The sequence below is a fragment of the Mus caroli genome, unplaced genomic scaffold (assembly GCF_978045245.1).
Source record: "Mus caroli unplaced genomic scaffold, Mus_caroli_1 scaffold_3, whole genome shotgun sequence".
Classification (NCBI taxonomy): Eukaryota; Metazoa; Chordata; class Mammalia; order Rodentia; family Muridae; genus Mus; species Mus caroli.
Window position 1 is genome coordinate 55,647,179 of NW_028227258.1, and position 14,934 is coordinate 55,662,112.

Genomic DNA, 14,934 nt, shown 5'->3' on the forward strand with positions numbered 1-14,934 from the left:
AAGGCGTTTCATAAACTGGTGTTTATGAAGGAGTGAGGAGAAAGTCTGTTTTCAGCGCTGACCCAAATCCACTTGTAGCTAACTGTTATTGTTATAATAATACAAATAGCTAATATATAGGGAATTATTCTTACAAAGTAACTAGCAAACAAAGAAATGGAACAGCTGAATTAAGGTTTGGGTCTGCCACTCATTTACTGGGAAATATTTCCCAATATTTAACCTTCTTAAACTCCAGTTTCCCAATTTAGTACCTATGAAGAGTTAAAATACTTGTCCTACCACATCACATGGTTATTATATGGATGCAATGAAATTATATAAATAACTTTTTAACTGAAAATAATTTTAAAACCATTATTCTGAATAATTCTTATAAAGATTATTATGTAAGTTCTTTTGGTATTTCTTATATGCCAAAATCCATGAGGCACCCTACTATGTGCACAATGCCTATACTTTTCCAGTTACCTCTCCTAACACGCTACCTGCTGTGTACTGTCTAATTCTCTGTGTTTTCTACTAAGTCGTAAATGCCATGAGAGCTAAATCCATGTTCTCATGTTCAACGTTACATCCTAAGTGCCTCCCACATATTACATACTCAGTTAATAAAGACTACACCGTCACAGAGGAAAAGCCCCTCCTTGCAAGCTTTTGATGCTAGAAAGGTAGATGAAGGAGATCCTTGGGAGCACCGACACCTGCGCCTTGAAAACTGACTGCTAAGCCTGGAGAGAGACAATGAAGAGACCTAGAATAATTGAAGAGTAAATAACCCACGTTATTTACTAATACACACCAAAAAACTCACCATCATATTTTGCCAGGACTGCCTGAACATCTGCATAGGCCTGCAATTCTAGAAGTGATTCTAAAAGATTTTCATGGATGTTCAACATGGTAAGAGGAGGAAATTCTTTCATCAACTGTATGTTAAAAGGAAGAGAAAAAAAAACAGACTAAAATCAAAATAGATCATGACCAAAAAAAACCCTCAGCAGTTTGTTAAAAGTATGTTATTTTCCTTTTTACAAAATTACAAAGATCTAAACCTTAAGAAATATACATATATTACAATATCTGCTGGGCAGTGATGCCTTTAATCCCAGCACTCAGGAGGCAGAGGCAGGCAGAGAACTGTAAGTTGGAGGCCAACCTGGTCTACAGAATGAGTTCCAGGGCAACCAGGGCTACAATGTGAGACCATGTTCCATAAAAAATACATACATACTTACTATCCTGTTATAAAGATAGGCAATTGAAAAGCAGTGATTCTGGGGCTGGAGAGATGGCTCAGTGGTTAAGAGCACTGTCTGCTCTTCCAGAGGTCCTGGGTGAGTTCAATTCCCAGCAACCACATGGCAGCTCATAACTATATGTAACTCCAGTACCAGGGGATCTGACACCCTCGCACAAGCACATTGAGGCAAAACATCAATGCATATAAAATAAAAATAAACAAGTTATTTTAAAATAAAATAAAAAGTGATTTTGCATTAAAATAACTGATATTTTTTTGTTTGTGAGTAGAAATAATGGTTCAGTTACCAAATTTACTTACATCTCTCATTATCTTCACTGCTTCTCTTATTCTTCCCAATTTTCTCGCACACATGGCCAATCTTCTTTTAATATACACAAGTACATTGGTATCTCGCCCTATTTCAAACAACAAGAAAATTACACAACTCTCACTTCTGTATTATGGCCTAACATTTCATCTTGGAAAACTTACTAAAAATTACATGATATCAGAATGCATTATTATTAATGAATGCTAAATGTAAGTGATAAATAATAAATATTTTTATGTGTTTCTAATATTAAAACCTTAAAATATACTTAATTACTTTTTCCTCCAGTAATAAGCAATTTGAGTATAGTATATAATTTCCTTAGTTGATGAGTTTAATACTGACAGAAAACAAGTAGATATTAATAGGAAGATATATTTGTCTATCTCAAGTCTCTGCATAAACAACCTATAATTTTAGTATTATTATTTTGGCTCAAAAACTCTAAATGTCTCAAACAAAATTTGCATGAATAATATAAATTTTATTAAGTTAGTAATTAAAAAATGTTTTCTAGAAAGGGCAATGAGAAAAGTCTTTAGCATAGGCCAGTGAGATGGCTCAGAAGGTAGAAGACACTTGCTGCCAAGCTTGGCAACCTGAGTTTGATCCCTGGGATCCATACAGAAGAAGGAGAGCACTGATACACAAGTTCTTTTCTGACTTTTATGCATGCATGTGTGCATGTGCACACACATTCATATATGCACACACATTCAAATATGAATACATAAATATGTATAATTTTTAAAACTAAAAAAAATTCTACAACATAACCCACATTTGATATTATGCAAGGACAAATAGCAAGAGTTTTTATAGATGTAGTTTCATTAGTTCCAGGTGGCAAAATTAACTATTCCCGTAGTTTTGTATAATAACATGCCTTAATGAAATATATTGTAAACACAAGTATTTAACTGAGAGAAAACATTAGCCAAATTTTAATTTCCATAAACAAAAGATGTAGAACTTAGCTGCTAAGAGATAATGCCTTGTGTAAACATATTTCAATTTATTGCCTAGTCTCTGCCAAAATCAGGAAACTAAAACCTCTTGGCCACAAGCCTCAGTTAGACACAGCAACACTGCCGATTCTGACAGCTTTGGTAAGTGTCACAACCCTAACCAGAAGAGCATCTCCAAAAAATAACAGTCCTGTGCTTTATGTGATCTCAAGCATGCTGGAGAAAAATCAGTCAAAGAAAGAACCAACGTCACACACAAAACTGCAGTGTGGGCTAGGAACAAGAGGGCGGAAAGGAGCAGTCACCAGAGGGATCCAAACACAGAAGGGAGGAAGAGGAGAGAGAGGTGGAGGAGGAAAGAAAGGCAGGAAGGAAGAAGGAAGGAGGGAGGGAGGAGGGAAAAAAGGAGAGAAGGAAGGAAGGAGAGCTGAGTAGAGGAGAGAAGGAACCACGCTTTGGCACTGCATACAGATCCATAGATGAAGAGCAAACAAAATTATGTTTGGACTGGTGTGTGTATGTGTGTGTGTGTGTGTGGGGGGGGGTTCCCACCTCAGGGTTATACACTGTCAAGCACGTAGGAGGAAAGCCCTGGATCTGATTCCCAGACATGCAAAAAAGCACCTCTCCCATGGCTCTGAGTAAGGGTCTGGGTAAAGACAATGCTTACTGTTCAGAGAGTCTTAGTCCTGCCTGGCATCGTTAGAAGGGTCCCCAGAATTTGAAAGTGTTGTTTGTCTAGTGACCAGTCAGCTCTTGTAGGAAAGAAAATGCTTAGTCGCAGAACAGCGTATTTTTTTTATAGGTAATTAAACGAATCTGTTCCATTCCACAAACACTGTCAGGATAATACATACTTCTTTCCATATTGTTGGCTTGTTAGTATTAACAGATCAGAAATAGAATCTATCAGTTGTCTCATAAAAACTAGCAAATTTTTACATATTAATTTATTACTGTTGTTGTTGTTGTTTTATGCTGTAAACACAAGAGATGCAAGTTCAGAACTTAAAGACAAACCCTGGGCCTGGTGGCACATGCCTAAGAATTTCAGCTTAGGAGGAAGATCAGTTCTGGACCATCCTCACCTACATGGCAAATCGGAGGTTAACACCTTGAGAAACCAAAAGGGGAAAGGAGGAATAGGCAGTTTAAATGTGCTTACTCAGTTGAGCTTCATGCTGAGGGCTCTGGTGCTGGCACTGCTGTGACCGTCTATAAATTATCTCTCCTGCCCTGAGTGCCTGTTTAAACAACCTTTCAGCATCTACAATGGTTGTTGCTTCTTCTTCGGCCAGTAGGACGTAGGCAGTGGCACAGCTATAAAGCAAGCAAGCAAGCAAGGCAACGTTAAGGATGGGTGAAGCCCACTTTTCTCTTGCACAGGCCTCTGGCTATGGCATGCTTCCCTTATCCCTACCTATACTTTCCATCTTTGAGGAAAACTTAAAACATCACTCAGTATGTCAACTCACCAGTGGTGCACTAGTATATTCATTATGGCCAACTCCACAATGTTTTATCTACTCTTTATTTTCTGTCCTTTTTATTTCTATCTCTGTTCTCTGACCCTTTGCTTTGATTTTGTGGAAGGGGAGGAAAAGATACCCAAAAAGTTGCTTTAAAAAGTAGTTATAAGAACCACACCCCCACGGGTCACACCTGCTCACACCCCCACGGGTCACACCTGCTCACACCCCCACGGGTCACACTTGCTCTAAGCCACTGCCTGCTCTGTAATGTCCATATCACAGTAGCAACTATGGGAGTGCAGACTGGGAAGACTCCCTGGGCTAAGCAGAGACCCTTTGTATGTGATCAGAAACGGTCCTACACTTCTCTACCCAAGTGCTGTCTGCGGTCTCTCATGGGCTTATCCACACAAATCTGTATTCCAGTCCTTCCTCTCACACACCAACACTCAACCACACACCCATGTTTACCCCAAGCTTCCTTCTCTTCACCCTGCTAAAAACACAGAGACTTTTGTTTGTATCTTTAAAGTCAACAGCTGGCCAATAAAATAAACTAATTCTTGGCTTTGTTTAAGAAAGAAAACAAAAAGTTTCCCTTCCATTCAGATAAATCACCAGAACATTTAGTTTGAAGATGATGTATTAGTTCTGCTTGTTCAAGCCTGCACAGTCCAGCATTTAAGTCAGTAGCCATAAGCAGTTACTGAACACTTGAAATGTGGTTAACCTAAACTGATATGGCATGCTAGAGCATATCAAATTTTAAAGACTGAGAAAAATCTAAAATACCTCATTAACAGGCTTTTAAAATATTGATCATATGTGAAAACATTTTATATTTTGACTATTAATAATAAAACACTCAAACTAATTTCCTTTTTAACTTTTTAAATATGGCTACTAGAAATCTAAAAAGCTACATATATAGTTCACACATTCCAATTAATCAGAGATTATTGACAAAAAATGTAAGAGAAGGCACAAAATTTAGTGATTGGAGTAGCTATCTATAATCCCAATACTGAGCACCCTGAGGCAGGAGGCCCTTGAGTTTGTGGACAGCTTTGACTATACAGGATTACCATGTACTTTGCGCTCTATGACAAGACGCTGTCTATTACTGATTAACAATAATAACAATTTAGCCATTCCCTCAATTAGGGTCAAGAAGGCCTTTCAGTAATGAAAATGTAAACTGCACTACTGAGACATTTTTCAGATAGCATTTTAAATTGATATATATATATATAATAATTTTATTAATCAACACATTTCTCCAACGTATTACATTAGATTTTTATAAGACATTAGATACACTATTGGTTTAAACACTTGCCATACCCAAAACAATTTCAAATTTTTGTTGTTGTTCGCAACAGAATTACGCTATGCAGCCCAGGCTAGCCTTGAACTCTCGTTCTCCTGATTCAGCTTTCCAAGTGCTGATGATTACAGATTTACATCACAACACCTATCATCAAATATTTGTATTTATTGTTTTGTTTCAAACACTTTTAAATAAGCAGGAAAGAAATATTTTTGTAGGGCTGGGGATACAGCACAGTGGTAGAGCACTTGCCTAGCATGCTTGAGGCCCTGGGTTCGATCCCAGCACTGCAAAACAAAACAAAACACCACTTTTGTAAAGACCTTGATAGATAAAATTGATGAAATAGAATCTTAAATATCAACATAATTTATTACTTTGTTTTGTGGTGCTGGGAATAAAACTCAGGAACTCACATGGTAGGCAATGTCTATCATTAAGGTACATCCTCAACTCCTAACATAACTGAATTACAAGACAGGTCTGGTGGTACAGGCCTATAATCCTAACTTCTCATAAGGATGAGGCAGGAGAGTGACAAGTTCAAGAACTGCCTGGGCAGATCAGTAAGATTCTGTCTCAGAAAGTGGGGAAAAAAGGGCTGAAAAAGTAGCTCGAGGCTAGAGCACTTGTCTGGCATGTGCAAGGACCTGGGTTCTACCCCCAGTACCACCAAAAACTACAACAAATCACATTATATGCGCCTTGGCAATTCTGCCTTATATTCTTGAATAAGGATGTTATTACAAAAAAAATTAGTCCTATGCATACCTAATGACTTTCTTTTATCATAAACTGGGGTCAAATTCACACATCAGTGTAAAATTTTATGTTTTTCATGTATGTATTTTGTATTTGTTTGTTATGTGTGCCTATGTGTACACCACAGCACACATGTAGAGGTCAGGGGACAACTTGTAGGATTTGGCTTCCTCTTCCACCACGTGGTTTCGGGGAATCGTACCTTTATCAGAGGAGCCATCTTGTATACCCATCAGTGTAATACATTTTCAATTGGAGAATTCAGAAACATTTAATATATTCTCAAGGTCGTGCAACTGTAGCTGGAACATGAAGCATGTGTGCCATCCCCAAAAGTGCCATAGTTACTTAGCAATTCTACTGTCTCTCATGGCTCCCCACCGACAGTCACACATCACCTCTCTAATAGAGTCCTTTAGTGCAAAGAGGCTTTTGTGGTAATGAGACATGGTTTACCATATTGCTTGTGTCTTTATTGTCTTGTCTGTTAACCAATAGAAAATCGGAGGGCATAAGACTGCCCCATCTTTTCTCTCCTGTCCTCCCTGCCCCACTCTCTCCCCTTCTCTTCTCTCTTCTCTCTGCCCCACTCTCTTTTTCAGAGAAAGAGCTCTACCACCGACATAACATCCCTAACCCACTCCATGTTCTCTTACAGGTGTTTATAGTCTAGTTAATTTTTAATTGATTGATATGCATACATGAGGGAGAGGGGTACAAATCCCAACCTGTAGATGTCATTATCCAATTGTTTCAGTATCTTTTACTAAAATCATCTTTTCCTCCACTGAACTGCCTTGGCATCTCTATCAAAAATCCACTGAGAGCCCACAGACATGAGCTTATGTACAGATTCCCAGTTGGAATCCATCAGGCTAGTTGTCTAACCTTATGGTTTAGCCATCTAGTTTTGTAATAAGTTTAAAATTGGAAAACTTGAGTCTTCTAATACTGTTCTAGGATTGTTTTTGGCTGCTTAGAGTCCCTTGCTACAGCACACAAATGATAAGACCAGCTTGCCCATTTCTGCAAAATTGATAACTACAATTTTAATTATTTTTTTTAATGTATGAGTGTTTTGCCTGCATGTATGTCTTATGTGCTACATGCATGCAATCCCCATGGACACCAGTAGAGGGTATTGGATCCCCAGAAAGTGGCATCAGATAATTGTGAGCTGCCATGTGGTGCTGAGAACCAAACCAGGGTCCTCTGGAAAAGCAGCCAGTACTTTTAACCACTGAATCATATGTCTAGAACCAGGAATTATAATTTTAACAGGGGTTACATTAAATACGTAGACTGCTGTAGGGGAGCACTGACATTTAAGTCAATGATATTTAATTTGTTAATACATGAACAGAAGATTCCTTCCCACTTGTTTAGGTCTTTCGATTTTAACCACTTGAACAATGTTTTGTGGGTTTTCAAAGTTTTTAAAGATTACTTTGAGTGTGTAAGTGTGGGTACACATATGCCATCACGTGTGTTTGGAAGTGAGAAGGTGACCGCTGGAAGTCAGCTCGCTCCTTCCTAGGTTCTGGGGTCAAGCTCAGATGGCCAGGCCTTTGTCTCTCCAGCTGCTTTTCTAGTTATCAGTGTGCAAGTCGTACACTTTTTAGTTAAATTTACTCCTACGCACTGTCATATACTTCCTGCCACTGTAAATGGGGCTGTGTTTATCACAACTATTTAGAATGAAGCTAACTTTTTATTCATACATTTTAAACCTAATTTATAAGCATGGATAGGTTTCTAGCTGTGTGAATTCCTTATGGTTTTCTAGACATACAATCACATCACCTATGAAGAGACAATTTACTTCTTCCTTTCAAATGCAGACACATTTTTTTTTCCTTTCTTGCTCACCTGCCTGTGTTAGGATTTCTAATAACATGTTACACAGAAGTAGTGAACGCAGGATCATATGCTTTGAAGTCTATTGAGAAAAAAGTTCAGAGTTTTTTGGAGACATTTCCATGAATACTTTTTCTATTTTTGTTCTACTGTTTGTTTGAATGCTGGTTTTTGTTGTTTTGTTTGGGATCAGGGTCTGGCTGTACCCCAGGCTAACTCAGAGCTCAATAACAGCCTCCTGATTGCTGAGATTACAAATATGTACCGCCACGTCCATGTTTTTTTGCATGTTTCATATTTTTTTGTTGAAAATTGAAAATCTTAACTGTAATATTCTGGCAAGTGTAGAATCTGATTTTCTGCACTCCCTCTTGCTGCTGCTGCTTGTCGGAACTGTCTGTATTGTGGGTTTTCTGATGATTTTGTTACATTGTATTCTTTGTTATGTGTGACCAATGAGGACCAATGGTTAGCATAGTGGTCAATTAATGGTCGGATAAAGATTTCTTAAATATCTATGAACAAAGTACAAAACTCAAGACTCCACAGGTCTTGTGTGTGTGTGCATAAATGTGTATACTTATATGTATATGGCTATATATATGTATATTTATATGTGTGTGTGCATTAGCATGCATGTACTAGGATGCACTCTCAACACTCAGGTATTTCACAACCATCAGAGCTTTTATTTCTACTTGTGTCCAACCTAAATGTTATCTAGGCAGGACATTCCTTACATAGCTAACATTTTTTAATATTTTTATCATAAAATGATGTTGGATTTTGTCTTATTTTTCATGAATTAAGATAATATATGGGCTTAAAAAGACTTGAAAACCAGGTATTTTCTCAGCATGCCCAACTCTGTCAAAAACTGGGTCTTTGGGCTGGAGAGATGGCTCAGTGGTTAAGAGCACTGGCTGCTCTTCCGAAGGTCCTGAGTTCAAATCCCAGCAACCACATGGTGGCTCACAACCATCTGTTATGAGAGCTGATGCCCTCTTCTGGTGTGTCTGAAGACAGCTACAGTGTACTTGCATATAATAAATAAATAAATCTTTAAAAACAAACAAACAACAACTGGGTCTTTGAGGCTCCCAGGAATGTGGGGAAGCTTTTCAAGGCTCTATTCTCTAGAGTCTCATTTCCCAAGCTTTCCTCATACATGTTCTGCTTTGTCCATTTTCTTGTCCTTTTGTTTAGTTTTATCTTTTATATCAGAATCAGATGGCTAGTAACACATTTTCCTCTAAATATTTCCATCTTAGGATGGTCGATTCAGAGAGTTTCAAGGTAACTGAAATAAAGATAAGCTCTTTGAGCTGGTGCTTCAAGTAACTATTACATTAGTAAAAATCAACAACCACAGTTCTGCTCCCTGGCATGATACACCTGTATCTGGGCTGGCATGTTCATTTTGCCTTCAAGAATGCCACTGAGCTAGAGAGTCGGCAGGTGAACTAGAGAGCCAGGGGGTGAGCTTTCTTATATTTAGGTAATTTCTGTTTGACTGAGCAATCCTCGATTACTTCACGAAAGCTCTGACTATTTCAGAGTCTCAACAGGTCACATTCCTGTCAGCCAGTCACTAGCTGAGGAAAGTTGCCATTCTTTTGCTCCCCCAATAGGGTCTTCTTACTGATGATAAAAAACTTCAAGGAAAACTCTCAATTAATATTAGCCAGGTGGCATTCTTTGAATAATGCCACGTGAAATTTATTTAGAATACATTATACTATATTATTTAGGATAATTGGCACTGATCAGTGGCATTTAAACACAGAGTCAGGTTTACATTTTTGTCTTAAGATATAAAGATAACAAAAAGCGCTATGAAAGTAAATGCTGTAAACATGAAAAGAAATATGACAGAGCTATCTTGCTAATTTTGAATCCTCTTTCATGTCTCAAAGCCCATTGCTGAGTATAAGTTCCCAGGATAGATGAATGCTTTAAATGAATGCTTTAAATGAAAAACAAAATAAATACTTAAGTACCCATTTAACTACTAAGTATTATTAGCATTCTTCACTAGTTGTCTTTATTTTAAAAAGAACTTCAAAAATACTTTATGTAAAACCATATGAAAATTTACACTTCCACAAGCAAATACAGATGTCATTGAGCACCGCAAATCTTATCTCTAGTGTGCAAGATAGGAATGGAGCCTGTTCTGAATCTTATGAACAGATAAAAGAAAATACAAAATTATTTGCTTGTGTTTCCTTTAAAACAAATTTATTTTCCAACTTACTCATTGTTTAACTCTAAAGCTTGATAGGCTGCTTTGATTCGAGCTGGAGGATTTCTTTCCCTCCATGCCTTCTGCATAACTGTGGGAAAAATATTTCAAAGAGTGGATGAGATGGTAAACATAAATAATCTTATGTAAAACGCATGAAGAATGAGCTAAAGGAGTAAACAAAGCTTTCAAAATCATGTTTTTAAACATATTAAACTGGGCTACTAGCTCACATTTATATGAGAAATGTATATTAAATCTGGAAGCTTTCTATATAATAAAAATAGTCTATGATCTATTTTCATAACATATAAGGAAAATAATTAATCATACCATTTTTACACACGAACATTTATGTATCTAAGTGCATGTCAATGTGAGTTTGAGTGAAAGTATATTAGAATAAACATGCAAGCTCTACTTTCATCTTTCTGAAAAGGGCATATAGAACTACTGAACATTAAAATAAAAAAATAAAAATAGTATTTTTGTGAAATATACAAAAGCTTAAAAAGTGTTTGTTCGATCAATGATTCAGTATAGGAAAAATGTATAGATGTGTATTTTCTATGAAAACGGGGAGGGAAGACTTGGGTAATTTAGAATACAGCACATCTCTGGAAAATCTCAGCTTTATCAAGCCTCAACACTAACCTAAATTAGGATTTCTTTGGAAGAATGGGATGGGTTTTGCTACCATTTACTGAACCAAAATGGAGAAATCGCAATTTATGATGTCACTTAAAAGCTAAACAAACACATAAAGTATATTCTCAAAACTACCTGGCTTACTTTACATTTGATAAGAAAAATGGAGAACTTATGAATGTTGACTTTGGAACAAAGCCTCCAACTGTCCAGAAAGAATAACGTGGAAAATGTTTGAATTTTCCTTTGGAAACAAAATATTAGTCTTGGCTCAGAAAATGAGACAATATATTCCACATGTGTAACAAAAATATATTTTTCATATCAAACATGTCACCAGCTAGCTGACAGCTAATGCTTCCTGAACTTGACAAACTGATGCAAGCCAGCACCACCTGATTCTGACCAGGTAAAGAACATTAATCTGCCACAACACTAAAATAGGATACAGAAACAGACTGTGATATTAGGCTAGGGAACCCGTGATGACGGGACTCTCTTCTATAAACTGTGTAGTATTTGCAAACCAAATTTTAATACTGAATCTCTATCAGTATTTGAGGTGATTATATAATATTCTAGTATATAACCATAACTTATCTAATTATTTAATCTACTTAACTACTAATTAGCTCTCAATGGAAAGTTAAGTCATTGCCAGTGTTTTCCTAGTATACAAACACTGTATACTATGCATAAACTTATAGCTCTAGATCTTAGAAGGTTTCCGGAAGCAGGAGAATCCAGAGTTCAGGGTCATCTCACCTATGAAGAGGGTTTAAGGCTAGCCCGGGCTGCATGAAATCTGTCTCCAAAATAAAAATCAACAACAAAAACACCACTGTAATAGCTATCTTTCAGTCAGGTGTGGTAGTGAACACTCTTACTCTACTGCTCAGGAGGTTAAGGCAGGAGGATCACAATGAATTTGAGGCCAACCTGGGTTATATAGCAAGTACTAGGCCAGCCAGTGCTACACAGCATGACTTAAACAAGCAAAAATGGCTGGAAATAAAGTTCAATGGTAAAAACTTTTGCCTAGCATGTGTAAGGTTTAGGCTCAGTTCTCAGAACTTCAATACAAAACACCAACAACAAAAACAGAAAACACACATAACCTTTCATCTTTGTATAGCTTACCAAATACTGTTTTGCAGAACATTTTATTTAAAATAAGCATAATCTTTAAAGGATTTTGAATGTATACTCTCAAACACTGCTCAGTAAAATTATGAATTTGTACTTTGAGCCAGCATAGAAAAAGTGACCATTTCCCCCATCTCTTACCCTTTGAGCCAGGTTGAGCATCTCTATACAAAACTCCAAACTACAAAACATGAAACCAAAGTGGAAAAATCAACACTGACTTCATGAGATAGGTTGCAGTCAAAATGCATGTACAACAAGAGAGGTGTGGCGACACAGACCTGTGATCCCAGAACCTGGGAGGTAGAGGCAGAAGGGTTGAGAGCTCGAGACCAGTGTTGGTTAGTTAAGGACTTAAAGGCTAGCCTGGACTATATAAGCCCCTATCTCTAAATATATATAAAAAAAAAACAAATCAACACAAAAAAATTACTTTCCACCTATGTGTAAAATGTATATATGAAAGAAGAATTCTAAAGTTTAGACTTGAGTCCCATTCTCAAGATATATCATTATGCACATACAAATATCTCAAAAACTAAACAAAATCTAAAACAACACTTCTGTTCCCTAGCATTTCAGACAGGGGATACTCAGTCTGCACTACCAATCTTCGTTAATTTAACACATGAAAACAAAGTCATTTGTAACTTTTTATTCTAATGAGTTTATGTAATCTATCTTCAAGCATTTTTTCTTATTCTTACGTTTCAAATCCTCTATCACTCCTGCCTTTCAAGATTGATCATCACAACCAAGGTATCCCTAAGTCTAAAGTGAAAGGGGGAAATATAAGTTAAAATAAATAAATAAATAAAAATTTAAAAAAGATTTAAGAATAATTTAAGTAAAAATACAAATTTATTATTCAATACTGCTAAGAGCTCATGATATGCTTAAAATAACTAAAACATCACAAAAAAACAATTCACTCAGTCTTTTTTTTTTTTTTTTTTTTTTTTGGTTTTTCGAGACAGGGTTTCTCTGTATAGCCCTGGCTGTCCTGGAGCTCACTTTGTAGACCAGGCTGGCCTCGAACTCAGAAATCCACCTGCCTCCGCCTCCCGAGTGCTGGGATTAAAGGCGTGCGCCACCACGCCCGGCTTAATTTTTCAATTAATATTTGCAATATTCTAATAAGCACAAAAAAAGACTACAGACGTAAACATCTACAAAGTGCTTAGAGCATACACACCATGTGCACAGCAGAGCAGCCACTCCACACTGGCTGACCACAGCCATTGACACACAAGTCCACTGCCGTATTTTCCAACTTTCATTACAGTATAAATCTGGACATTAATGAGAAATCTTTTGGGTTGTTATTTGCTTAGTGTCCTGTTTTGCTTTTTGAGACAGGGCCACCAGTGTTGCCCAGTACTCTGCCACCCTCCTACCTCAGATCCATCAAAGCACACTGCTGACCAGCCTTGAGAGTTGATGACCAGCCTTGAGAGTATTTTTCCTTATTCTCGGACTTAAAGCAACCAATCTCCTAGAGGAGAGCAGAGCTATTGCAGTGACTACTATGACAATAGGGAGACGTGCCACATCACACTGCCGTGCATGCTTGCCTTTCCTGCTGTAACAATTATCCTGTCCTCATGAAAATCTTTCCGTTATGTGAGTGTCCAAAAGGACAAAAATGAGACTGACAGTTCATTCCTAATTCTCACTCAACGAAGTCTCCCTGTGAGTTCAGAATTTAACTATGTTACATACTCTCAGCCCTGCAAGTACATAAAACTGCGAGGACCAAAATGACACCTGTGGTTTTAAGAAAATCCATGTCAAACCCTTCAGTCAATTAAAATTCGTATGACTCTTTTCTACATCTGATAGAATATGAAAAACTGCTCCTGTGACTTTTATGTATCCTTTCCTACCTAACCATAGTCATTAAACGCCTCTCCTGAGAGGTGTGCTCACTTGTAGCTTACAAGAGAAAGGCTGTCCCTTGGTCACTCTGAATCTCCCTAGATGCGTATGTATGAACGGCTCAAACCTCTAGGTGCCAAGAGCCTCTAGGTGTCCCTTTGGGAGATGGAGGGTATGTACTTTAGATAAAGTTAAAATTCTCCTGCCTCAGCCTTCCAAATATTAGGCTTACAGGCATGAGCCATCCAGCCTGGCTGAGGAGTTATCCTAAATCAAGGAACCTAAAAATAAGGTTCCCTGCCTTTGACATCTTTCTTTCAGCAGGGGAACTCTGAGGTGAGGAGAGTACTCTCCCACACGCTGGGGATGCAGCTTCCTTGCTTAGCACAAAGACCTGTCCTCAATCCCAGCACCATACAACCTGCTACACGTGTAATCCTAGCACGCAGGTAAAGCCAGAAAGATTAGAAACTCAGTCATCATCAGTATGTAGAGTATGTAGCTCAGCTACCTGCCTGAGCTACATAAGTGTCTTCTAAAATGAGTACTAAATAAGTAAATAAAAACGAAAAATTTGGCTCCTAGATGGTTTGAATTAAGGAGTGATAACCATTTCTGTTAGTCCCATCAGCACCTCTCCCCAGTTATTTAAGAAATGTATTATTTCTAGCCGGGCAGTGGTGGCATACGCCTTTAATCCTAGCACTTGGGAGGCAGAGGCAGGTGGATTTCTGAGTTCGAAGCCAACCTGGTCTAAAGAGTGAGTTCCAGGACAGCCAAGGCTACAAAGAAAAACCCTGTCTTGAATAAAACTAAAAACAATAATAATAATAATAAAACAAAAAGAAATGTATTATTTCTAAGGGAAGGTCCTTACAGGAAGTCAAAGTGTGTTGGCAAGGAACAATGAAAGGAGGGCCACCTCAGTCTGGTAAGGGACAAACATTAGGCAAAGCTCAAAATTTCACCTTTTTTCTCAGGATCTTAATCTAGAGCCAGGTTTCACAATCCTAGAAACAGAGCTGAGGACAACTTGGGCTAAAGAAGAGAT

The 14,934-nt window shown here is 37.6% G+C and overlaps 1 protein-coding gene across 3 annotated transcripts in view; it reads right to left on the minus strand.

The window, feature by feature from the left end:
• St7l (suppression of tumorigenicity 7 like) overlaps window positions 1-14,934 on the minus strand; it is an 84,161-nt gene that overhangs the window by 56,750 nt on the left and 12,477 nt on the right. For all 3 annotated transcript variants that reach the window (XM_029474885.2, XM_021157378.3, XM_085835594.1), the window contains exons 6-9: window positions 10,224-10,302; window positions 3,711-3,865; window positions 1,565-1,662; window positions 815-929 (exon numbers count right to left, since the gene is read on the minus strand). In XM_029474885.2, coding sequence (XP_029330745.1) covers window positions 815-929; window positions 1,565-1,662; window positions 3,711-3,865; window positions 10,224-10,302 — 447 coding nt within the window. The remainder of the gene's footprint in view (window positions 1-814; window positions 930-1,564; window positions 1,663-3,710; window positions 3,866-10,223; window positions 10,303-14,934) is intronic.